Raw genomic sequence first — 23,663 nt, forward strand, 5'->3', positions numbered from 1 at the left:
CACTGGTTTTTATGAAAAGTGGGTCAGTTTTAGTTTCATGTAGGTTGTTTGACACAGTGGTTTCTGGCATCACAAGCTCTGGTCTACAGGATACCACAGAGCCTTTGTATCCCTTGCTGTCACTACAGCATTGTGTTTTTCTACCCATTAACCAAGGATAAATGACCTAGATATTGTGCCTATTAAAGCCTCATTTTTCTTTTGCCCTTTTGTTCTTTAGTATACCACATTATCACATGCTGAACACATTTAAAGTATTCTCAGTCTCTCATGCCCCTTTGAAGGAGTAAAGTAGGGATTTTAGCGTGCATTTCTGTAGAGTTACTTAGAGTGGAAAATATGAAGGCAATTCAAGGTTTCTCTTCCTGCCTAGTCCCCTGAAGACGATCAGTTTAGCATTTACAGCCACTAATCTATAAAGAATATAGCAGGAAAATGCTATAAAAAAGCCACAAATGCAAATACAGAAAGTGAACACCAGTTTTGATGTCCCTAAACACTACATTCTATAATTACATCTCTGCATATCATGGGTCACTTTTATTAAAAGTATCATTACTACAGTTGGCAGCAATTTACATCTTATCTTACATGATAGCAGTTTCCAAAGAAAAAAAATAAAAAGACATCACAACAAAGAAAAACAATACATTTACAAAGTCATGTCTGTAAACTTCAAGGCTAGTTTAGAGTTGAGGTAATGCTGTTTAGCTTTGTGGCTAAAGTAACAAAGTCCTTTAATTTAAAAAAGGTACCTGATTTTTTTCTTTTTGTTTATACCAGTGCATTACAAGATCACGAGACGATTAAACTGTAGCTTTATCCTGTAAGAACCTTCTCCGTGGGTTAATTTCCAAAAGGTACTCTTCACATTCAACAGCTGCCTTATTATTGCTGCGTCTCAAGACAGAGACATTCACACTATCATGAAGATTGTCAGAGAGAGAGTGTGTGTGTGGGTGTGTGCGCGCATGTGAGCGGGTGAACTCCCATACAGTCAAAATGAAGCGCGAGTACGATATGTATGGTAAATTTCATCTTGACCTTCACAGCAAAAAAAAAAATAAATTTAAATATATAACTTCATCCTTCCTTTAAGCAGCACTTCCTTCTATTAGTGCCACTTGATTAAAAATTGCTGCTTAATTCATAATACCAATGGTACCAAAAGAAAAAAAAAGCAGAGCATTATGTCAATTTCCTTAAAAAGACATGATCACCTCTCAAATTTCATCTCTCCTAGGGATAATAAATAATGCACTGCACAATACTTAATGACCAAGATACCTTTTGACACATCTGTATAACATGACTTGAACTTTTTTTTGCTACACTATGTTACAGAACAGCTTATAAAAACTAAGTATGGACATTAACTGTGAGTGTAAACAGTAGGACTACCACTTGTCAAAAGTTTAAAACACTTTAACTGTAACTGGTACTGGTTATTCATCGTTTTCATTGTTTTCTATTTCTTCCCCCCCATCAAGTGAGTCTAATTCTTCACCCTGTGCTATTTCATCTTCTAAAACGGAGGAATCTGCAGTTTTATCAAGGCTCTCCTCTGCATCACTGCCTTCGAGATTTTCTTCATCTTTAAAGGCAGCTCCTTCAGTTTTGTCAGTAGCCTTCTCTTCATTGGAGCCCACTGCATTCTGAAGTCCTGCTAGTGCTGGGAAACCGGGCAGAGTCAATCCTCCCAGTCCTGGAGGTAGAAACATAGATGGATAGAAGAGGCCAGGAGCCATGGTAGACAGCAGGAAAGGATTGAAGGCCAGAGGGTTTGTGGGCAATCCAGTGTTGGTGGTGGTAGTAGTGGTGGCAGTGGCGGTAGTTGCCGCAGCAGCAGCACTGACAGATCCATTCGCAGAGTCAGTAGCAGAAACAGTGTCTGTGCTTTTCTCAGAGTCTTTGTTCTCCTCTTCATTCTCATTTTTCTTCTCTTCAGCTTTTGAAGCACCATCCTCAGTCTCTCCTTGACCGGAAGCAGTAGTGGCATTTCCAGTAGTAGCTGTTATGGGGTTATTCAACAATCCGCTTAGTCCAAACATATTGGGCAATCCTGCCATCCCTGGCAACATCAGAGGCAACATGGCAGCCGGATTTTTAGTGTCCCCCCCAGCAGCAGCAGCTGTTGCTAGCCCTGGTGGAAAGCCCATGAGGCCTGCGAGCTGGAGAGACTGCAGGTTCTGTAGGTTCTGGAGGCTTGTGAGGTCCATTCCAGCAAACAGACTGTTCATTAGTAGTGGGTTGATTCCCGAAGTTGATGCTACAGCAGCAGCTGCTGCAGCTGCTTTGGCAATTTCACTTTTTGGCCTTCTTCCTCTTCTGCTTGCTCCTTCCTCCCTCACAACAGGTCCAGTGAGAAGACGGTCAAACATGGACTCTGGAACAAAACCCTGAGAGGGGGAGGCAAAAAGCAGGCTTTATTCTCATTTAGCTTTTATAGCTTTCAACAGTTAACTGATGACGATGGAAGAAACAGAAGGGATTTCAGTGTACTCCAAAAGTGGTTTGTTTTTTCACCCCGGCAAATGGTGACTAGCTAGCTACCAAAGTGAATGGCAGCAGAACATGTAAGGAAAGTTGAAGAAAGCAAGATCACAGATTTTTTTTTACACTTAAGCACAACAGAAAAACAATACATGCTGAAACTCTGTAGCTTCATTAAAAAAAACAACCTGATATGCTGCAGTTATGAAAATTCATATCTTTGTAATTCATACTGAATTTCAGTTAGTAATATTCTATTAAATTGAGTACTAGCAGATTTTACCCTTTATTTTCAAACTCATGTTGTAAAATAAAAGGCAGAAAACCTATTCCTTTGATGCTGCCTGTTATCAAGACAATGACATGTATTTCTGTCATGAATATGCAAAAATTTTCTTAATAGTTCCTAATTACAAATACCTGTATTTATTAAGGGTTGTTGTTTATAAAAAAAAAAAAAGAAAAACAGATGCTGAAGTCTACCTTAACTGTAGCTGATTTTTCAGGTATATTTCAACCCCATTCTCCAGCAGCCTCCTATCACCATCCCCCCTGAGCTGGGTAACTCCTACACAGACACTACAATTTTCTCAAAACCAACTATGAGATAAAGACTTAATGATCAATTTGAAAAACCTTCAACTTTTCTGTGCTATAATCTACGGTGAAGCATGGAATGAGAGTTTCACTTACAGACTGTTTAACAATGTCAGTCCAATCTGGAGCAACAGCAAATTCAGGATTTTCTTCCAGCCATCTTGGCAAGTCCTTCATTGGAGGGGCCATAGCTCCACCCATCTAATGGAAGAGACAAGGTTAATACTTTAACAAAAATTCAACAACAAAACTATATGGACATTTTCTATCTGTGCACTTTCATCTCTGAGGGATAGCAGAGAAGACTTTCAGTTCAGACTGTGGAAAACTACATGGATACCTGAATTGACAAAATTATGTTTTAAAAAAACAGTCAAGTGTTGCAGCTTAGGTAGGTCTGGTAATAAAATCTGAATCTGATGTAAGGAAAAAATGTGCTATATAGGTTCAAAAAGTATGAACTATTCACTCAAGTGACTAATATGAACATATCAGAAGAGCAAAGAAAGAATTAAAGGAACCAGGTGGCACAGCCCGGTATGAGTAACTGCCAGTGCCAAATTATTAAACTTTCTCTTTAAAAGTTTGGAGTAGAAAGCCTGCTTTCCACATGAAAAGACATTATTAAAGACCTTAACTGAACTAACTTAATTTTTACCTTCTTTCCATTTCGTTTATTTACAACAGGTACCCTTTCCTCTCCTGTCAAGGTGTTTATATCCAGTTTATTAGGGTTTCGACATCTGTGTCGTTTTTGTTTCGGCTTCTGAAATGGGGAAAACAGCACATCTGCACTCTTCTGGAAAGAAGAGAAATGTATTGCTTTTTAGTTTTTCATTTTCTTGCAAAAATCACCAATCACAGCACCCCTTTTCACAACAATTTTAAGAAGGGGTCAATTACTTTACTCTCAGATTATGTCAGAAGAAAATTTTCTTGTATCAGATGAAGAAATTCTACAGAACTTGACAAACACTGTTCTAACATGTTGTTAGACACAAATATTAAGAAAGAAAAAGCAACTCAAACACCCTAATGCCACTTGGGTGTTTAGATACATTAGCAAGGGTGGCTAAAGAGAAAACCTCCACTGAAAACCAAGTTACGAAATTGAATGACTATGTCCAGTGTGAGGAAATTCATTCTGACATCTGTAAAACCAACTTTTCCATTAATACTATAGAACAACGCTTTTAGAATCACATACTTACTGGTACATAACTTGGCATATCTACAGTGTAAGTAGGATGCAATTTAAGCCATTCAACTAAATCCTTGTTTTTCGGAGCATCCTCTCCCACCAGCCTGGTCCCATCCTCTAGATTGATTACAGGGATGCGAGTGTCTGGGTCTAATTGACCAGGAGATGGAATGTTCCTTGCTGGTAGGGCTTCTATATCTTCTTCAAAAGCTTTGGTCACTTCTGCATCCTCCTGAAAACAATAACATCTGTATTAATTCTCACTTCAAGGGAACAGTTGAAGAAATAATTTCAGGGACTGACCGAAGAGAAATGTTCAAGATTTTGCATACACAAGAGTTAATGGGGTTTAAATATTCATACTATGTAAAGCAATATCGTTGCATTAGAGAATTTTGTAAATTTAGCATCCTTGAACAATAAAGAATATACAGCTAAAGACAAAGCAATTTTTGTGTCTTTCTAGTAAATGTCCTTCAAGACCCTCCCCTCCCTTTTCAATACAGCAAGGATGACATACTGAAGCCTCAAAATGTATGTTGTTGAAATATATTATGTTAAAAAAAAAAAGAAAGTAATTTTGAAAGTAGGAGCTACTCAAAACTCAGCTACAGTTTGCTAGAGTAAAATCTTGATGTGAACATTTTGTTTGGTTCAAACAGTAGTAACAGCTCTAAACAAAGAAAAATGTGGTTGGGCAAAAACTGTATGTTACTATCAGGGAGAGTATAACAAGACTTTAAACACATTCAGGAAGTACCAGAGACAGAAGAACAAATATGAGACAAAAAGAAAAAAGGTTGTGGTCTTACTACAGTCAACGATGTCCGTTTGTTGCTCATAAACAACAGATCAAGCCCTTCTACATTTTTCCTCCTTCCTCTCCTCCTTTTCATGGGCGGTTCTCCATCTATTAAAGAGCCATTTAGTAGATGCCTTGTGGGTGTGCGTGAAAGACCTGCTTGCAGCAGCTCCATTTGAGTTTTAAAGGCATCAGACATGGGTGTGGAGACATTAGGCAAGATAAACTTTGAAGTAACAGACGAAAAACTTGAGGTAGAACTTGTTGCCTCTCGTGAGGCCTTTGATAAATCTACAACCTTTTCTTGTCCGTTTTCTGAGACCACCTGAGACTCACGTAACTGGGCAACCATTTCCATAAGATTTCTCCTCTTGGCAGCTCTCTCAGCCTCAATTTCAATCTTTCTTCGTCTCCTCCTCCTCTGACGTGGAACTGATAAATTGAGTGCATCTTCCTAATGAAAAATGAGCATTTCAAAGCATTAGCAAAGCTCTGTTTGCTATGCTCAATTTAAAATAAAACTCCAAACATATAACTCTGAAAACAAAGCCTTCATTTTATTCAAAGAAACACTTTTACGTTTTTCCTATTTTATTTAAAGACATGCTATTTTTTTCTATTATGCAGAAGAAGCATATGCAAGATAAAATGTTTTATGTAAAAAAGAGAAAGATGCAGGCTTGCCTTTGATAACTGAGGAGAAGCAGTGATATCTTCACTGCCACTGACGCTGGCTTGACCAACCATGGAGAGCTCTGCAAAGCTCCTTTTTTGTAGAGGGCTGTCCACAGCTGTTGGAGTATACCCAGGTATGAGCCCCTGGAAATCAAACATCTGGCGCCTATTTACTGGCCACTTCCCTTTCAGCACTGCTTCACAGATGTTGTCTAATCGGTTGATCATTACTCGGTCCTGCATAAAGGAAAAGTATGTAATGAACCTTCAATGCAGAAGTCGCCTTTTAAACTCAAATGAGTATTATGATGCAATCCAGTTTCCGGAGCTTAAGAAATACATTCAAAAACAACTATACTTGCATATTAGGATAAACCGATCACCTTACAAGAAGATAACACACAATTTTATAGAATAAAACACCACTAGGACTTAAAAGTTGCGTTCATATTGGGGGGAGCCACAACTAAAAACAGACCAAGTTTTCTGTGTGACAATGTACTAATTGAAAAATTTAACAGAAACTCACTGTTGTTTTACACTGCAAACCTTCAGCAGTTAGCAAAATCAACAGTTAGGAGGGGAAAATCAAAACATCTGCAATCAGTATCTTAAAGCTGCAGTTCTTGAGATCCAAGAGGCTGGATCTGAAATTCTGTCCTAGGAAGTGGATCCTCATTAGCGTCACTATTAATAAAGTTCAACATTATGAAACGGGCACCAACCTAGGGACATCTAATGAATGTCAATTTTCATTCCACGCCCATTATCACTTCAAATTTCACTGAAGCGTGTACACTAAAAATCTCTAATTATGTTTATTAGTCTACTTATGCTGAACCTATACAGATGAAGCATTTTCTGTTCTACTTTCACACTATGACTGGAATAAGATTTTAGCCCACGTTTTCAAAATACTTCCTGAAAGCAGAGGAGTATTATTTGATTTTCTCCATTTCAGTATTCAAGCACATACTATGTGCCTGAAGTAGCAGAAACTTCCGAACTACGAGAAATACTGCTGGTTAGGGAATATGAGCATCAGTTAGCTTCCTGAGCAGCAAAACAGTGCAAAAGCCACTAGCAAATCTCAGCAGCTGCAACAGACTGCTTGCTTTCCCCAGAAATAAGCCTATTAAGAGCAAGGTCCTCCCGCCATGCTCCCCCTTCCCCCCCACCCCAAACCAGATGGCCCTGTTATGGTGATTAGTAAGCTTAAGACTATTACTACTTTATTTTTCTCTCTCCCCTTACTGCAAAGGAGAGTACTAAATTAAGTACGGATTTATTACAAGGTTACAGTTTCGCATTTTTAAAAACATTTTATACTAGATAATTTTCTGCATTGTTACCAAAATAAGGTACAGCTTTATCCTATCTAAAACTGTAGCTTATGTTTGCAGGATACCTTAATACAATTACATCTGTCAACATTACATAATGACTTAGATCATGTAGGTCACTAAAACTCTTCTCTACAACCTCCTCACCCCACAATAAAGTGATGATCTTAGAAAGTCTCATTTCTCAACGCTGCAGATGGCTCTGGAGACAAAATTCATAATTCAAAATTGTATAGTGGTGCAAGAGGTGGGATGCTGCTGACATAGTTATGGACCCTATGAAGAACTCATGTCTGCCATGTGTTTTGCTTGAATAAATGACACTATTTTCAACAAAGCGATTTCTTTCATTTCCACTGCTAATTTGTATGAAATAGAGGCAAAAAGTGCTATTCCACAATCACTCACAGAAAATAGTTCTTGCCTGTTAAAAGTATCATACAAAGCTTGCTGTTATATTGAAAAAGACATATCTTTCTACCCCTAACAAACCTTAGGCCAGAAAGAGAAGGCAAATGTTCTCTCATGAAGCAGCTGAACCACAGAGGGATCCCCATCTTCCATGTAGAATCCATCGCGTGTTTCATCCCTTGCAGTACTCATGGAGGCATTGCTTTCTTCATCAAAATTCTTACCCTGAGAAACTGCTCCTGCTGAATAACAACCATGACCAGGCATTAACATCCAGTGTCAACCTAACTAGACAGGCTAATGCAACCAGGCTGGACACAACATTTCTAACTTGGGCTTTTGTTCAGTAATTACTACAGCAGAGCCTTAGCCTTCTGCATTTGGCACAGAGACCATGCTTACTGGCTCAGCAAGCTCTCTTGAAAATTATCACTTGTGGGGGAATACCCTGCTGATGCTGGATGGTTCCTGTGAAAGCTTATCTAGCCACCTGATATATGGAAGGGCAGAGGAACTGCTACATACAGCCCATCCTGCACTCCATAATGGCACCATGTGTGCCACTTACCAGGTGGCTATAACAACTGTGGGACTCATAGTTAAACACACAGAACTCATCTGACCTATGCATTACCTTCAGGTTGGGAGGATTCTTCTGATTTATCATCATCATCCAGTTTCTCCTCTTCATCTTCTTCTGAACCTTTCTCAGAAATAGATTTTGGATCTACATCTGTACTCATTTCTATGTCTTTCAATTCACATTTAACAGAGCCAGGCTCAGCCTCAGCATCACAGTCTGGTTTAGTGTCCTTATCTGCAATATCAGTCTCCTCTTTGATATCAGACTTTTCTTTGGCTGCTGGATTTTCAGACCCTTCAGCTTTAGACTCTGTTTGTTCCACAGTCTTTTCTTCTTGTACTGGGGTGGATGGGACAATAGGTGGTGTTTGACTGCAGCCAGCACCCAGAGGGTTTACAGAAGAGACAGTATTTGCATTGCCTGTCCCTCTGTTTTGAGCAAAGTTCTTGTGAGCCTCAAGAAAAGAGAGTTCAGGATCATTCAGAATGTGATAATCTGTCCTACTGACTCCATGTTTAGCAGCACCAATCAGTAAGTCTTTGTCATGTTTACCACATTCCCACCACTCTGGTAGGTCCAAACTTGGTTGGCAAAGTTTTAGCCTCTCCCCCAGCTGCGGGTGATGGAGAACCTGTTCACGGATTTTCCGCAACAGTTCTATGCGATATAAAGTTCTAGAAGCACGCTCTTCTGTGATTGGCTCGATCATTGTGGAAAGATCAGGTGGTTCTGCAATGACATCAATTTGTATTGTTTAACATGGATTAAACGTACACTTATATTAAAATTGCTACACCTGGGCAGGAAGTTTAAACAGTCCCACTGTCAATAGTCATGTTGATTTCCACAGGTAGTTAAAACTTACCATCATCTGGTTTGACTGGCATTCGGCACACTCGTCTACACATATTCACAAAGCCATTAAAATACTTTTCCAAGCTTTCATCGGACTTTTTATCAAGCCTGGCAAACGCTCGAAATTGATTCCACTCAAATTGATGTTTTACAGGATCAAAAATAATTCCAAAAGTAGACACCACACGATAAAAATCAGCTTCTTCTCTTCTTGTCCATCTAGTCAAGGAAGAAGCAAGAGAAGTGAGGTCACCAAATAAACAAGAATCCAAACATAGTTTAGATGCCCCAAACCCCCCTTAGTTTACTCTTTCAAAACAGAAGAGCATGACTGGTGACACACAAGCTCAAACAGCATTTAAAGAAAGATATCACTGAGAAACTCACTTTTGTCGTTTTTCAGTTATTATAGCTTCCCTTTCTGCTTCTAGTGCCCTCACTTCTTCTCGAGGCCTACGTCTCCTGCGGTCAGTCTTCATTAGTGCCTCTTGCCTCATTTGTTGCCTTTTATAGCTGCGCTGATAGGCAGTAATGAGGCGACGCAGACGGGTAGTCAGGGTTGAAGTGTTGGGCCAGTAGAGTTGGCCTAAGTCAGCATTGCTTTCACTGTGCTTGTCTAGAGAAGAGAGAAGTATTACCAACACTAACACATTCCAAAGTTTCTATGGCTATAACTGGATTCCCATTTTATCAGATAAGAACATGTGCCTCTAATAATGGTGCACAACAAATTAGAAACAGGATAGCCATTGGTAGGAGATAAAAAAATAGAATCAAATCATCCAACTCTAAGAACTCAGAAATGCTTGTGAAGCATGTAGAAATAACAATCAAGCATTATTATTCAATGTTGTGAATGCAAATATATTATGAACACTGCAGGTACTTAAATTAATGCATTGCATCTTTAAATACATTACTAAGAATATTATTCTCCCTCTGAGGAAACACCTATGCTTATCATTTCCCACTTTATTATTCTCACTTAAACTTGGCAGTTTTCCTCCATACTGAGGAAACAACGGATCTGTAACTTCCAAGATTATCTCAGCAAAACCATCAACGGCTGCATTATGAAACATCCGGTATTTATCATCACAGTTTCTACTTTGTAATTAAAAATCCAGAGAACTATAATGTGGGTTATTTAAAGACAGTAAATAATTGTTTTGTAAAACGTGAAGCACAAAGAAATTCGGCAGTAAAAAGTTTACTGTGGTACTGCCCCAAAACATCACCTATCCCCTCATAGTAATATAAACAGTCCACTTTTCACTAAACAATTCCTTTTTGCCTTCCTAATTTCTTTGCTACAGCCTTACTTGAGTGTATTTCTATGGACTCCTCTTTGTCTTCTGGAGGTGAGTTTGCAAATTCCTTGGGGAGAAGACAGAAGTTATTTTAGTTTTCAGTTTTGACCATATGTCATCATTTGAGAAGAAAAATATGTCATTTCTCAAGCAGAGCAGCAAACAATCTTTGTAAGGTGTGTTTATCTGGTAGCTCTCAAACTTAAGAACTGCACATTAAAATAAATATGGAGAATCAGTTATAATTATATATATTTGTAAATACAGAAAGTTGGAAGTTCTTACATCAATTTCATCCTTGAAAGGAGTTCTGGTTGGCTTATATTCTGGATCTTCATCCTCTCTGTCAAATTCACCCCTATAAAATATTTAGATGAAATATTTTCAAGAAGTATACTGTTTTTGAGGGGAGGCTAATTTTCTGGACAAAAGCAAAAAAGCTACAAATGCCACCAGTATGGTGTACCAAGCTACACATTTATATTTCATGCTCAACTGTGTAAACTATTCTATGTACTTTGTACATCATATGGTCACTTCATATCCTCAGGCAACATGTAAGTAAAATATGACATATGAACTCATGCCAACATATACAATGCTGATAAAGTTTATTAATTTTTTCATGTCCTCCTTACCCATCACCGCCATCTGCTAACATGTCTGTCCCTCTCTGTTCAGCAGCTATGGCCTTTGCATCAGGCATGCCAACCCGTTCCAGAAAGCACAGTGCTGGATCAGCTCTCATAGAATTGTACTTCTCATAACCTGCATGCAGAGTGGGAGACAAATGTTTTTTTAAAAGGTATGACCAACTGTGAGTAGAACAGGTTTAGGCACTAGAAGTACAACGTCCTGGATTCATTTATTTATTTTTAAAGAAAACAAAGGAGCTGTCACCATGCTGCAAACAATCACTTCATTCATGTAGAGAAATTGTTCATATTGGTAAATTCCATCAGCACAGAAACATTTTCCCATCAATAACATTAACGAATGGAAGATAGTGAAGAAAGCATTAAATTTAATGTTGTTATAAGGTTAAGCAAAAACCTTTCACAAGCGAAAAACTTGAAGTTTCCTATATGACTTTTGCAAGGAATCTCCACATTCAATACTTGCCTGCGGAAACACACAGATGTGAATGGAAACACACAAACACACATTTTCTATAGCTCCAGCCCTGCTGGAACCCTCAATATAGGCTGAAAAAATGCTGTATACATGGGTTATACGTAAGGCCAACGAACCTGTCTTATTAGGTTTAGGATGATGCATGTCAGTAAGATGACACTGTTCCCTCTATGGTTTTCAAACTGCTGTTTGCTTTTTTACTGCCCAAGTTGACTAGATGGAAAATGGCAGATCCCAACAGTGCACTGCAGGAAAATGATTTTTAGACTAGACTTGCCTCAGCTGAGCCCACAACACAGAGCTGCTGTACATAGGCAGAACAGCACAATTCAATTAGGATTTGTACTACAACACACTGCTCCTAACTGCTGTAGAGCCTCAAGCCAAACTGTAATCATGAAAGGTTTTATAAGCCATCATTCTCCCCTTTAGTCAGGCTGGGCTGCTGAGAATACCTCTGCGACCTCCAGAGAATTGGGATTATAATCAGGAATCGCTCACTGTATATATCATGCCAGCTCTGCATCCCCAGCCTTTCAAAGTTAACAAGGCTGCATCCCACTCAAGGGAGCCGGGAGTTCTCAACACTGACATTTGTGAAATATTGCTTGGAACAAAGCCCAGGAGGCACTTGTACAGATTAATAGCAGAGGTTAAGCCCACCGTCCACTTTGACACTGGTTGGCAGAGTTAGCAAGTGAAGCAGTGCTGGAAGCAAAGTTTATGGAGATCTATCTTACTATTTGGCCATTATTTAAACAAATATGGCTTTGTTTTATTTACAGCCAAGAAAGTAATGTTTTCTTCTCAAATGTTCTGCAAACATTTAAAAACAGCATCTGATATTTACAGCTCATATTAGGTTTTTAATGCAGGCAAGAAAAAAAGGGAGATACAAGCCAACAGTTCTTTGGAACAATACTTGTTAATATTATGACTGAACAGTCCTACACACTGAAAGCTTTACAACTGAGTTTTGTTCAGAGTGAGACATCACTTACCGTGTTTAAAAACTCCAATTAAAAGGGATTTATCTGCCTCCTTATCCCACCAGTCTGCAGGAACTTCGGCATGGAATGGCTCAGGTATCCACACATCTACCTCACTGTGAAGACAGCATTATATACTTTCTCAAAGGTATTACTGGACAAAGATTTTAAAACAAAACAAAATAAGACAAAAACAAACAAAAAAAAAAAGGAAAAAAAAAAAAAAAAAAAAACAAACCCAAAAAACCCAATGCAAAACAAAAAAAACCTCCCAAGTCTTAAATATTAACTTTGAGGGGGAAAAACACCCTGAAACCCAACACAGAAATTGAAATACCCCCAAAAATAATTAGGATGGTTAAACAAACAAACAAAAAACTAACCAACCAACCAAAAAACCCACAACAAAAAACCCCCAACATTAGGCTATTTTGGGAGTGGAATGGTTATCTAAATATGATTCATTTAAAGTCTTAGTATTTTTTCATTTTTTAAATTGTGATAGAATAATCCCTCAATATCAGCAGACCTGTAAATCCACTTCTGTCATTTCCCACATTGTTTCCTCCCCCAAGAAAATTGCCCGCTGTGCTTGATAAAATAATAAGGCTGCTTGAGAACACATATAAAGTGTGACAACCTTTAAATGTTGCATTATTAGAGTATGTGTACTTTATAAAAGCCAGTGTCATAAAGCAAAAAATAAATCTGCACTTGCACTAACCTTGAGTCAGCACCCTCTAAGATCTTGTCTGCTTGGTCCCCTATAACTTCTTGTCGTAGATAGTAGAGCATGCGGACACGCAGCAGGACCCTGGAGAGGAAGGCAGAGGGGGGAAAAAGTTCTTAACTTCAGGACTGTTTGCCAACAGTGGCTTTTGGCAGCTGCTGCTGTTCATCCATCATCCTGCCAAGGCTGATTAGCCATGCTGTATGGTAGGCTTGAAGCGTGACAGATGGTGGCACATAATCACCTCTGTGTGGTGCTTTCTGCTGGCTTCCAACAGGCCTGCCTGGCAACTGCTTACACTGCACAGAGAGGGACCCAGCTCAGCCCGGCCTCGGCGCATTTCATTTAGTTCTACCTAGTGCAGCTTGTGAAGTTTAGACACGTACTCTACCACTGCCTCTGAAGTATTGAAGCAAGTTTGTAAACAACTGAGCAGATGGCTTTCAGTAACTGTTCTGCTTCATTATCTCATAAAATTTCCTCAGCTGCTGCCTTAATACCATTTTTGGAAGCACATCAGAAGTTGTAGGAATAAACGAGATATAAAATCTGGTTTTACTACCTTACAATAAACCCTCAATATGGAATGTCAGGTTTTTCAGATTATACAACTTTTTGCTTCTGAGAATGGGGGAGAAAAATAATCCCCCGTTTCCCTTGAGAGATATTAACTATTTTTACTCTTTATAGTTCAAACTGCTATTTAATTACCTATGCACAACCTAACTGCCACAAGGAAGTGAAAATCTTCATGGTTTATTTTTCCCCATTTCTGCAATACTACAGTCATTTGTGGAAGCACTGTCAGGTGTTGTGGTCACACCTGAAGCTGGCAGGAGGGAGAATGGCAGACCGGCTTTTCAAGGAGACTTGAAATGAGGTCATTTCTGTAGAAAAAGTATCTACCTGAAAATAATCCTGCTCTCCTATGTTTACCCAATTCAGGGCACCCCCTGCTGCCTAGTTCACGAAGTAAAACCAGTACCGGCTAAGATGGAGATTACTCAGCCTGCCTTCTCACTGTATTTAAATCCATCACGGCAACTGTTGAATTGCTGCTGCTCCTGGAATAGCAAGGGTGACCAGGGAAGCAGTAATCTGATCACCCACTTGCATGAAAAATTTAGACCACCACCAGTTTTGAGAGCTCCTCATTAGAGACCTGATGCAACCAGAGCAATACCTGGTTTCACACGTGTTACTCAATCAAACCTCGGAAGAGGACAGATTTGAATGAAGGTCATGTCTGCAATTCAAAGCATGTCAAACATACTTCTTTTTGTATGCACGGTAACTGGGACCAGTAAGGTGTCCCTGCTCCCTGTGTGGCTATGTAAATAAGCTGTTGAGGGTCTCTATCATCTTAGTATTAAGCAATAACAGCTGTTACATCAAGCCAAAGAGGAGGAGCGGGAAATAAAACCCAAGATCAATCAAAAATCAGAGGCTCTTTGAATGTTTCAGGAGTCCTATGCATTAAACCAGCATACATGGTACACAAGAACAGGACATCAGTTCTTATAAAGCCAACTGCTACTGGTACCTTCGAAAGAAATTACTCAGATTATTAACTGGCTTCCACCTCTGTTTGATTTTACCTGTGCTAAACATGTGGCTTCTACAATTCACTTAGTCCTGGTGGATCTGGGAAGTGAAGGAAAAAGATAGCAACTGAAAACATTCTTGTACATTTACCAGTCTTCCCGATCCTTGTAATTGTATTATTAAAGAAGTAATATTTTAAAAATGAATTTAAGTCTGATCTGCAAACTGATATAACAAGTAATGAAGACATGTTACCTGAAAGATTATAATAATGTTCCAGGAAACAATTTTATTACTTCAAGAGCAAGTGAAGTATAATAACAGATCTGAGTAACAGTTCAGAAAAAAAAATAAATCACAAAACAGTTTATTTGGAAGTGTGCTTGCTAACGTAATTCTACGAGTATCTGTTGTCATCGGCTGAGAATTAAACTTGGTTAGCGTCTGGAAATGAGGTAATAAACCCCCCACATGCCTTTCCTCCTTCACATCACACCCCCTATTGACAGCCCACAGGTACTTTTCAAATCAATAATTTCTTTCCAGTAAACAGCATCAATAAGACACAATACATATTCAAAACACAAAAGTAATTACAACCTTGGAGTAACACTGCATTACAGTTGTATGTTATATATACAACAGTGAGTAGAAATTTAAAAACAAAACCAAACGTCCCAAATACCGAAAGCAAACAACGACCCCTCAACCCTAAAACCAGGTATTTTTGGGACAAGGGTAGGTTCAGTGTCTACAATGGATAATATAGTAGCAAGACTGAGATGGAGTCAAAGGAACCTGACATAAAAATAAGATATTACGAAACAAAAGCCAGAAAACAGGTAAGAGTCTCTTAAGAGACAATTCATGCAACAATTAAAAAAAAAAATAAATACAATGATCTTTATCCCCAAAGGTTTCCAGTTTAGTAATATGTTAGAATTTCAGAAATCAAATCAGGACAAAGCAATTCAGGTAAGAGAATTCAGTGAGAAATTTCATCTCAAAGAAGAAAAAAAAAATAATTTGTATAATGTGAAGAGCAAGAGAGGAAGGGAGAAAAAGAATGAAAAGATATGCCCACATATAGGTGAACTGCTACAAGAAACTCTGGAAACTGGATATATGAGTTTAACATCTAAGGAAGAGAACCTTAAGGACGTCAGCCTGAGAGACCCCACAAGAAGCGTAAGAAGCAAACAGCTTTTGTTTAAAGATAGCCAATTGTCAAGAGAAGTAGACAGTAGGAATATAGTCTTACGGTAAAAATAATAGCTTCATCTGATTCCATTCTTACTTAGTAAGCAGACAACAATTTTCTTCAGAACTGTGCTAATCAGTCATAAAGAGCTTACAGAAGTATCCAGATATCTATTAAGATGATTATCACCAAATTAAAAAGTAATAATGGCCTTTACATCCTATTAAATGGCCCTGTGTTCTATTAAATATATCAAAATTAAGTTGCAGACTTTTCAGAAGCATGTAGTTAAAAAAAAACCCAAACCTCTAAATGATACATTTATCAGTACTTACTTATTACAGTGATGTTTGAGATGTTTCCTATAGCTGTCTTCTTGAAATAATACATCTGGATTACAGGTTGTGAGCCAATCGGCATCTTGCAGCATTGGCTGTGAACTCTGGGCTTTTACTTTCTTCCCTTTCCTCCCTCTGGGCACTGGTGCAGACAGACCTAGATAAAATCCAAATATTTCTTACACAATCCAAATAGAAAAACTTTCACCCCAAACTACATTACAAACATACATTCAAAGCTAAGTATCACTGCTATTTTAATTACTTTGTGGGCAACACAACCACCAAAAACTGAACAGCAACATAATTCAGTACAGAAAATTGCAAGTAACAAAATCAACCAAAACTTTCATGCAAATTTAGGTGTGAAGATTTCAAAAATTCAGAGCGCGAGCCAGAAAATGGTGTTATATAAATATTTCTTGTAAAAACTCTCATGAATCTGAACGGCTGTAAGGAAACAAGCTTTCTGATTTATGGCAATTTAAAAGATATTAACTCCAGCAGTAGGTGTCAGTTAAAACTTATACTAGAATATTTGTTTAAAACTGATTCAAGGAAAAGAACACTGCATTCTACGAAGTGTGTAAGGGAGACTTCCCCTTTAAGTACAGACCAAGTCAAAGCCCACCTTACTCATAAAATCTGACAAGATCCTACGACATGTCAGAATGGCTATAGTTTAAACTAAATACATAGCATGACTGAAGCAATTCTTTCCTATTTACTAGCATCATTATTTGATTGTGGTAGACATACCGGAATGATTAACCAAAGCTCGAGTTTGCCCATCTGCAGTTGGAGTGATCAGATCCCAGATGAAACTTTTGATATTTTCATCCCCTTTGTAATGATTAAGACAATACACCAAGATAGTCCGGCAGATGGTTTCCACATCTTGTTCTGTTAGCTGACGTTTATAGCGCCCGTGTGAGAGGATGTCAGTCCACCGACCCCAGCTATAAGAAAAATATGTTCAATACAACAGCCAGGGCACTGGTATTTTAATTTGTGACTTTCAATTTAACTCCGGGTACCAAGCAAGTTGGGACCTCCTGTGTTAGCACTAATGCGTTTTGCATTTGCAGATTACGTCAGGGAATTCAATCTCCAGCACCAAAGAGTTAAGAATGTTTATTTTACAGAACAGGCAATAAGTTCACTGCTCGTAAAGCTGCAATTGAACTACGCTCAAAATAATAAAGTACATATGTTTAACTCTAATGGTCCCAGTAAGCTACAAATAGGAAACTCAACCAATCCCTACAATCATGGGATTTGGAGAATCATTCCTAGTTTGATTCTGAAATCCATTATTAGCAATTGTTGAATTCTACTTCCTAAAATAAAGACAATCATTCTGAAGCCAAATGTGTTAGCAATCAAATATAGCTACCTGTTTGCAAAGAGATAAAATTCAAATTGGTACATTCAATGGGGAAAAATATAAAGTATAAAATTTAAGTGGTGCCAAAATACCAGAATCTGTGTTGAAAACCTCTAGATTGACTGTTGATTTCAGAACTACGTTGTTCTTTACAAATACACTTTTACTACTCTCCTCAACACTTAGAAAAGAGAGATTAGAACTTGATAACTCAAGAATATTTATGCTATGAGAAACCAGAAACAAGTATTCCATCATTGCAAAACTATTTATCATACCAGTGAGCTCATAGCCATCTGATAAGACACTCAGATACTTTAAACTATAACACATATATAAACAACCTATATATATATATATATATATATATATATAGCAACCAAAAAAATCTCACTGGCATGTATACAGCATAATGAGGCAAACATTATACAGTAAGAGATGATGTGAATGTGTCCAAGAGAAGGATGAGTTATTTACTATATGTAATTTCTGTATTTTCACATGTTTAGCCACAATCAGTATATTTGTACATCCTTACCCATAAACTAACAAGTTCTTCTCCACCCTGAAACATTCACTTCTTGCATAACCTTGTGATTTGTCCTGAGGTCTACGGGGCTTTGTGCTAGGCTTTTCTTCAGAATCGCTTTCCAAGTCTGAAAACTCCATCAGTTCATCCTCTTTGACTGCACTGTAGAGTCTGGTTTGCTTTCTTACTCTTGGTGTATCAATAACTAGGTTATTCTAAAATGAAAGTGACAATGTAGAAATTTAGGAGAGGGGAAAAATCCTCAATTTAGTTGTACTAGGAACAATCATAAAGCTCTTACCCTTCCATTTAGAGCATCAATATCCAGCTCGGCTTTCTTCGCCCACTTCTGCCAAAAATTAGGGTCATCCAAAGAAATGTCTGTCCTGTTCCCAGATGCAACAAAACTAGCCTAATAAATGTGAAAACACATGCATTGGTTTCTTAACTACATGCTACAACAAATACCTATTTTTCTCTAGCAAATACACTACTTAGAACTTATGAAATGGTAGCATCAAGAAAGAAAGAAGGTAAACCTGGAAAATATCGATGCTGGAAATACAGATTCCCAACATTTGCAAGGAAAATACCTGAGACAAGTACAGTGAAAAAATAAATAGACAAAGAAGGCAACTTAATATTACTTCCATCTATTCTGGTCACATTTTATTTATTTTCCTCTGAATTTCAATGCACACCTTTGCAAATGTTGAGCCTTTTCCTTCAGATTCGATAGTAATTGTGTGTGTTCGCCTTAAGAGAATCTGATCGATATCTTCTTCACAAAACTTGGACCCTTCATCTTCCTCATCCATCAGAGCACCATATGCCCCCTTTCGAAGAAGATCTTCAATTTCTTTTTTAGAAAGCTGTTGCACCTGTAACACATAAGAGAGGGATTTTGTTTTTGGTTTTGGGGTTTTTTTTGACCAGCCCACGTGTTCATCCGACAGCACAATCAGACTGATTGTCCTCTTATTTGGCAATTTAAGAACTGAAACTCTACAATAATGTGGTGTTGGTCAATTAAACATTCATGCTGAAATCACCTTTTAAAGAAGAATATAAACAACAAAATTCTCAGGGTGAAGTTATGCAAGTAGTTTAAACGACTTAATAATTCATTGTCACTGAATCCCTTTAGCTCTGATGACTGCTGAACTCCTCCTGGGAGCAGATTTAACATACTAACCTGACAAAAAAGCTAAAGCAAAGAAAGTCCAAAGCAAAAAGGTTACACCAGCAAAAGCTAACTAGAAGAACTCCATAAAGTGCCAGGATCAACACAATGTAAAGGGCGGAATGACAAGAACGGATCAGGACCGAGGGAACATGACTCCACCTGCCCTCTTTTGGCAATAAGCGAGCCATTAGATAGGCTGAGCCAGTTCACGTAGCCAATGCCCTTAATTAACCCTAATTTAAAATATATGCTGTAGTCCATCTGAAAACCACTGTCCTCCAGTTAAAATGTAAACAAGCAAGAAAAGTCTAACACATTCATAGCATTTGTTGACAGTGCACCTTAAAATATTAATTCTCACCCCATTTGTAGCATTTTCTCTTCCGCTCATAGATTGCAGCACAGCCTTATCAAGGCCCAGCTTCAAGCTAGCTTTGTCAAACATTTCCCTTTCATAAGAATTCCTTGTTATCAATCTGTAAATTTTCACTGATTTGCTCTGCCCTATTCTGTGACATCGTGCTTGAGCCTGATGAAACAAAGGCAGATATTCAGTTACAGGTCACAAAAGGAAGAAAAACAAAATTCAAATAATCAACACAGAGAACTTACTTTAAAAGTTATTGTTTTCAATATAAATAATAATGTTTATGCTTTCAAGAGAGTGATAATGGATAATTTCTCTTGTAGATGAAGAAAATTTCACAGCAAAAAGGCAAAGAAAAATGTTCAATAAAATCATCTCTTGTAACATTACCTGGAGGTCATTTTGGGGGTTCCAGTCTGAATCAAAAATGATGCAGGTATCAGCAGCAGTAAGATTAATGCCCAAACCTCCTGCCCTTGTACACAGCAGGAAAACAAACCTATCAGAATCAGGTCTTGAAAACCTGTCAATAGCTGCCTGACGCAAGTTGCCTCTTACTCGGCCATCAATTCGCTCATATGGGTACCTGAAAAATAGATGCATTTCAGGGATTGCTTTACTACAGCTGCATTCTTTAGAAGAATATGCAATTTTTTTAAAAAAATGAGAAAAAAAAGAGTAACATGCTACTATAGGGTCAAAAGAACTACAATAAACTAAGTGACTGCTCCTATATCCACTAACTTCACCAGTAAAAGACATCCTACTTTGTCTTCTGCTCTGCACCTTTTGGTAAAGAACAGACTTTCACTCCAAGAAATGAAATAAACATTTAGGCCTAAGCTACAAAACTCTAGAGCCACCAAAACATTTTACTGAGCAGTACACTAAGAGGTTTAAAGCTCTCCATATGAAGTAATTTTGTATTCACTTGACAGAAAAATCTCAGTACTAGCAACTTACAGGTACGTTCCTTCCCTTAATCAGATCGCTACAGAAAATACTGTAGTGTTTGAATTTCATCCTTTTTCATTATGGATTACTCACAGGTTAAATACTGTGGCCACTGAGGAAGGCACAGTTTATTTATAATTGTATTATATTGTTGCTCTCACCGTCTTTGAATGAGGTAGTCTTCCAGTATGTCCAAGCAGCGCACCATCTGGGAAAAGATAAGCACCCTGTGGCCACCAGCCTTCAGTTTTGGCAGCAGCTTGTCAATCAGTACTAGCTTGCCAGCAGCCTGGATCATTGCCTGGAGCTGAAAATCTGGAGAGTCGGCATTGTGTGTTTCTTTAAACTCTTCCAAAATTTTCTCTTCAGCACCTGCAAAGATTGGACAGCAATACATGAACACTGCAAAGGGTTTTATTAATAAACAATGAGCTCGCCTTCAATACCCTATAGAAACTGTAGGAATGTTTTAAGCACTATATGAATAAACATTTATAAAAAATAAACATTTATAAAAAATATTAAGCTTAAATTTAAGACAAACATATACACAAATGCAGCATAAATAAAAAAGTAACTCTGAGAATTCATTCCTTTTTTTTTCCTCTTTTAAACAACAGTAAACTCTTTCCTAAATAAATTCATAGAATTATTGATGCACACAATTTAAGGAAAAAAATTAAGAAAAAATATTAAAAAAACCCCTATTTCAACTGATAAAATTATTTTTTTGTCCTTTTAAAAATGCAATATGAAAGAAAAAATATCCTACTTCTACAGGAAAATACAAGGAATACAAATACATGCCCATGACTCCAAAATCAGCCTTAAACACCCACATGACCAGAATCTGATCCTTCTATTATTAATTACAGAATCAAAATCCAAACAATGAAAAAACTAATTGGGGGAAAGCAGCTCTGAAATTATTAGTTTACCTTCTATTTAGTTTTTTTCTCACTGAATGTATTTTTTGTATTCAGTCTGATAAAGCTATCCAACATATATATTCTTTCCAGCATTAGTCAAAAGTTCTGTCTTGCCGCTCAATTTGCCTATGAATGATACACACAGCAGCATCTACTTCCTTGTTCTGCGCACCACCACAAGACCAAGTTCAAGCTTTCTCTTCAACCTCTCCTATGCTTTTATTGCATTTTTTATGTCATTTCTACAAACAGTGGACAGTTTCAAGAATTATCAGATTGCTATTCTTGGCTAAGTAAAAGGTTAAGAACCTTCGTTCTAAGCTTATTCCATATCCAAATAAACCCTTTTTTGGAACCATCTTTTTCAGTCTCTCTGCCCTTTTTTTTTTTTAACAAACTGTAGTTTATAAAGTATTTCTAGTTTTTATAATATTCAGCTTCAATTCTTCTTTTGAATAGCACAAGGAAAGCTGGGAGGGCTGGGGGAGGGGGGAAGAACAGCTTATTGCCAGGCTTCTGCTGAGCATCTCTCTCTCATATCCCAGTTCTAAGTAGATGCCTGTAAACAAACACGGAAATGCACCCTCCCTGTGTGATCGCTGGTTCAGTGCCTGCTGTAATGTGGTGCCCTAACTAGATACCACCCTGAGCAGGCTGACTGACAGCTTCGTGCTACTCCACACACTTGAATTACTTGCTTTTACAGAATGTGAAGGACTCAGTGTGACCACATTTGAAGATAGTTCTACATCCCCAGATTTTCCTCATTGGGATTCCCTGTTCCAAGCACCACTCATCCTCATGGGTTGCACATAAGAAAAATAAGCCCATAGGAAAATTGTGTAATCAGACGCTTAAAGTTCCCCTCAATTTTATCACTTCCCATCTTGTAAAATGGGCAGAAATCTCCAATTCTGTACTGAACTTCAGCAATTTCAGGAAACAGTAGACTGTCAAGTAGTTCATACACCGTAACTTCAATGATCTTTCCCTGTTACATCAATTATTTCTTATTCAATTGTGATATCCAAATTTAAGTTTACTACTGTGAAGCAAACCAATATGCAAACACCATCTGCGAAAGCAAACCACCTAAGCCAAGCACACCACAACAAACCCCCAAACTGTTCTAATGAACAGTAAATTTACAGCAGAACTTGGTCTCAGCAAGACCCACATCCAAACCAGACCATGACCTCCAAAAACCTGCTCTTTCAAGAACTCTGTCCTAGCTAAACGCCATAAATGGCCATCCTGTCTTTTTAATTACTACTTCAATTGCAATGAAGTCATGTACACTGAGCATCCTGTTACCCAAAAGTTACTTGTACACAGCAGTAGTTGTGGGTCTGTAACAACAGTTCCTATCCTGGCTGATTTTTACCAGGGGATGAAAGGAAGGTATATGAATGTGTGTCTGGGTTTGGTCCGTTAGGGAAATCAAATCCCCACTTCCACTCCTAATTATGAGAGGCTTCCAGGGCTCAAGAGAGCAAAACAAACACAGTAAGGAACCCTTCCAGTGCTCAATGCTGTAAGATGTGTAAGTACAGAAGCATTCCCCACTGCTGACTCTTGGAGACAGAGAAAGAGGAATGATGTATAAATACTTGGGAATGGTTGCTATGGAGAAAACAAGGAGTCCAGCTCTAAGAAAAATGACAGACAATGCTTTGCCCAAGTTGGTTGGAGAATACACAAAACGTAGTAACTACCTCTAGAAGTCTACTCACAGTCTCAGCAGACCACAGAACACATCTATCAATCAAAAAACAAACAAAAAAGCCACTCTACATTCAACTCCTACCCTACTACTTCCATCACATAACCTTAACTGAAGAATCTATAGAAGACTTGCTTGCAACTCTTATGCAAAACAAAACGTACAGCGTGCTATTTGGATATTCAAATACACGTGCAATACTGCTTGCTCACAAAACCTGCAAACTTGTAAGAAAGGAAGAAAGATTCAGCGAAACTTTAAAAAACCATTTAAGTCTCAAGAACAGAACTTGCTACTGCAACAAATCATTCATCAGAACAATATGCAGCCATTAAGTACTAGCACAGAGAACTACAATAAATTTGTGTCACCACACTCTAA

General features: G+C 38.0%; 1 protein-coding gene across 1 annotated transcript in view; it reads right to left on the reverse strand.

The window, feature by feature from the left end:
- Positions 1-507: 507 nt before the first annotated feature.
- The window catches only part of CHD7 (chromodomain helicase DNA binding protein 7), a 128,929-nt gene continuing 105,773 nt past the window's right edge, over positions 508-23,663 (reverse strand). Inside the window, exons 16-38 of the mRNA XM_027675049.1 lie at positions 20,792-21,002; positions 20,067-20,262; positions 19,671-19,838; positions 18,825-19,004; positions 18,425-18,535; positions 18,133-18,338; positions 16,967-17,166; positions 16,205-16,364; positions 13,118-13,207; positions 12,406-12,509; positions 10,909-11,038; positions 10,556-10,628; positions 10,283-10,337; positions 9,348-9,576; positions 8,971-9,179; positions 8,157-8,834; positions 7,604-7,764; positions 5,778-6,005; positions 5,104-5,547; positions 4,302-4,523; positions 3,749-3,889; positions 3,187-3,291; positions 508-2,399 (exon numbers count right to left, since the gene is read on the reverse strand). Of these exons, the coding sequence (XP_027530850.1) occupies positions 1,446-2,399; positions 3,187-3,291; positions 3,749-3,889; positions 4,302-4,523; positions 5,104-5,547; positions 5,778-6,005; positions 7,604-7,764; positions 8,157-8,834; positions 8,971-9,179; positions 9,348-9,576; positions 10,283-10,337; positions 10,556-10,628; positions 10,909-11,038; positions 12,406-12,509; positions 13,118-13,207; positions 16,205-16,364; positions 16,967-17,166; positions 18,133-18,338; positions 18,425-18,535; positions 18,825-19,004; positions 19,671-19,838; positions 20,067-20,262; positions 20,792-21,002 (5,255 nt within the window). The 3' untranslated portion in view covers positions 508-1,445. The remainder of the gene's footprint in view (positions 2,400-3,186; positions 3,292-3,748; positions 3,890-4,301; positions 4,524-5,103; positions 5,548-5,777; positions 6,006-7,603; positions 7,765-8,156; positions 8,835-8,970; positions 9,180-9,347; positions 9,577-10,282; positions 10,338-10,555; positions 10,629-10,908; positions 11,039-12,405; positions 12,510-13,117; positions 13,208-16,204; positions 16,365-16,966; positions 17,167-18,132; positions 18,339-18,424; positions 18,536-18,824; positions 19,005-19,670; positions 19,839-20,066; positions 20,263-20,791; positions 21,003-23,663) is intronic.

Source organism: Neopelma chrysocephalum, unplaced genomic scaffold (genome assembly GCF_003984885.1).
Source record: "Neopelma chrysocephalum unplaced genomic scaffold, ASM398488v2 Primary Assembly neopelma1_22, whole genome shotgun sequence".
NCBI classification, from domain to species: Eukaryota; Metazoa; Chordata; class Aves; order Passeriformes; family Pipridae; genus Neopelma; species Neopelma chrysocephalum.